The following is a 2,192-nucleotide window of genomic DNA, read 5'->3' as shown; positions in this document are numbered from 1 at the left end:
CCCCTAACTTAGCACTAATGCATTACACAAAAATCAGGTGCTCAAGAGTTCATACTAAAAAGGTTTTGAAGATAGTTAAGTCGTAAGAAAGTGGAGAAGTAACAAAATATTCAACATTCCTGCCCAAGATATAAAAAGGTAAACAGAGATTGATTATTGCAAGCTTTTCAAGTAGGAAGAACACACCAAAACTAAAGTTCTACACAGAAGAGGATCATGATGAAGAAATTAGGATATTACAGCTTCACATGGGCAAGTTAGTGTGGTTGTTCAGATATTTGAGCTTTTGTCAATACAATGGTTTATCTCAGAAACAATCCTATATGCCAATGCAAAGTGAATGCTGTGGGAGGAAGAAACTTGTTAAAAAACTTACTTCAACCAATAGATGTTTCAAGCTTGAGATATTTGATGCCTTCAGAATGTGTTCACGCCAAATGATGGAGTGCTGAGGATTCAACCATGGACCACCCAAAAGTCCCTGCAATCGACTTTCCATGGAAAGTATCTGGTATATGATGGCCAAAAGATGACTGTTCTTCTCAATGTATTCAATGTTAGCTACTTCACTTTCCGAAAGACCCCGTAAAGCCCCGAGACTCAAATTAAACAAACAATTTGTCTCACTACCAGCAACCTCAGAAGAACTTTTGCAGGAATGACACCATCCACATTTTTCTTTCCACGCATCTAGGTAGAGGCTTTGGATGTTTCGCCATTGAAATTTTGTGGTTTTCATCAAAATAGTCTTCACCTGGGTAGAAGCTATTTCTTCATCAGATCTCATATCATTTGTACGGATTGGTGACTTACGTGTCATCTCTTCATAAACTGATGTAGTCATCTGAGCAAATATGTAATGGTTTCTGTAGCCAGTTTCGCACTGCACAACCGGTCTAATTCCTTTCCGTGTGTTTATTCTAGCCAAATTATCGGACGACAGATGGATATTCATATTTGGCTCTTTTATGATATCCAAAATGCTTGATGATGCTGGCTCAGGAAGTCTCTGGACATCCGAACCATTTTGTACAGTTTCAGCAGATCCTTCAGAACTCATATTACGATGATCTAGCCCAGTAGCTGAATCTGAAATCTTCCGACGAGTCCTATGACCATGATTATGTGAAAATCCATTGATGGGCGTTTTTTCCAGTTTTTTTTTAACACCAGATGTTGTCTGTTTTCCTGAAGCTGGTAGAGGGGCCTTAAACCCATCCATAGAAGAAATCACTCCTTTGGCTGACTTATCCAAGCATGGAGACATTTGCGAGTTCACACTGCTGATTGTCCTTATTGGCCCAGCAGGGATATCCCAGTGTTTTTTAATTGCACTTATTACGCCACTATAGAAACTACTGCATGACTTTAGCTGCTCCAGCACAAGGTTCACATCATTCACATGATAGTAGTTCAATGAGCCTGTGCCATCTGTATCTACCCTGTAAAATCATAGTAGACGGCATCAACCAACCTATGAAGATGTATAACAGTTCCTACAATCAACATATGAAAGAAGTTTCTAGAAGTAGATAATAAAAACATTCCACATCTGCATACATTGAGGGATACTAAGGGCTAAATTCGCATCTAAATAAAAAACAATAGAAAGCTATTCACAAGTCCAAACATGGAATTCAACTTATTGCAAAAATTGAGAGGAAAAACGCATACTTCTTACAGTTATATCATGTTATCTGAACATCCTAGTTAATCCTAAAACCTTCACCTACGGGGTATTGTTTTAAAACAAAAAACCAACATGTGTCTACAATTCTCGTCAGAATTCATCACAAAATTGTACCACTAATATAAGACAAAAATATTTTGCTAATAGTAATAATTTATTTATATTTATTTATAGTGGTAAATCAACAATATCGATCCCACTGAGATCGTGCATTAGCCCTCCTTAGATAAGAGAACCAAAGAAAGAGACTTACACCAATAAGTAGCCACAACTGCTGTAGTACTTTCGGCCATGCGGATCAATCTCTATAAACTCTGCTCCTCGAATTTGCTTTTCAGGCTTCAATCCTGGTACACGCCGATCAAATGCACATTCAGGACAGTACCAGTCACCCTCAGGCAAAAGGTGACTGGCAAGACCGACACACTTAGAGTGATAGGCAGCAGGACAACCATCACAGCACAGTAAGCTCCCATCCATTTTACAAAAACAGCAGTCATCA

General features: G+C 38.5%; 1 protein-coding gene across 1 annotated transcript in view; it reads right to left on the bottom strand.

Moving 5' to 3' along the window:
• LOC104705512 (DDT domain-containing protein PTM-like) overlaps positions 1-2,192 on the bottom strand; it is a 10,992-nt gene that overhangs the window by 5,484 nt on the left and 3,316 nt on the right. The window contains exon 3 of the mRNA XM_010421529.2: positions 377-1,442. Within this exon, the coding sequence (XP_010419831.1) occupies positions 377-1,442 (1,066 nt within the window). The remainder of the gene's footprint in view (positions 1-376; positions 1,443-2,192) is intronic.

The sequence above is a fragment of the Camelina sativa genome, chromosome 8, assembly GCF_000633955.1.
Source record: "Camelina sativa cultivar DH55 chromosome 8, Cs, whole genome shotgun sequence".
NCBI lineage: Eukaryota > Viridiplantae > Streptophyta > Magnoliopsida > Brassicales > Brassicaceae > Camelina > Camelina sativa.
Note: the sequence above shows the minus strand (reverse complement) of the source record. Positions and strands in the feature narration are given on the sequence as shown.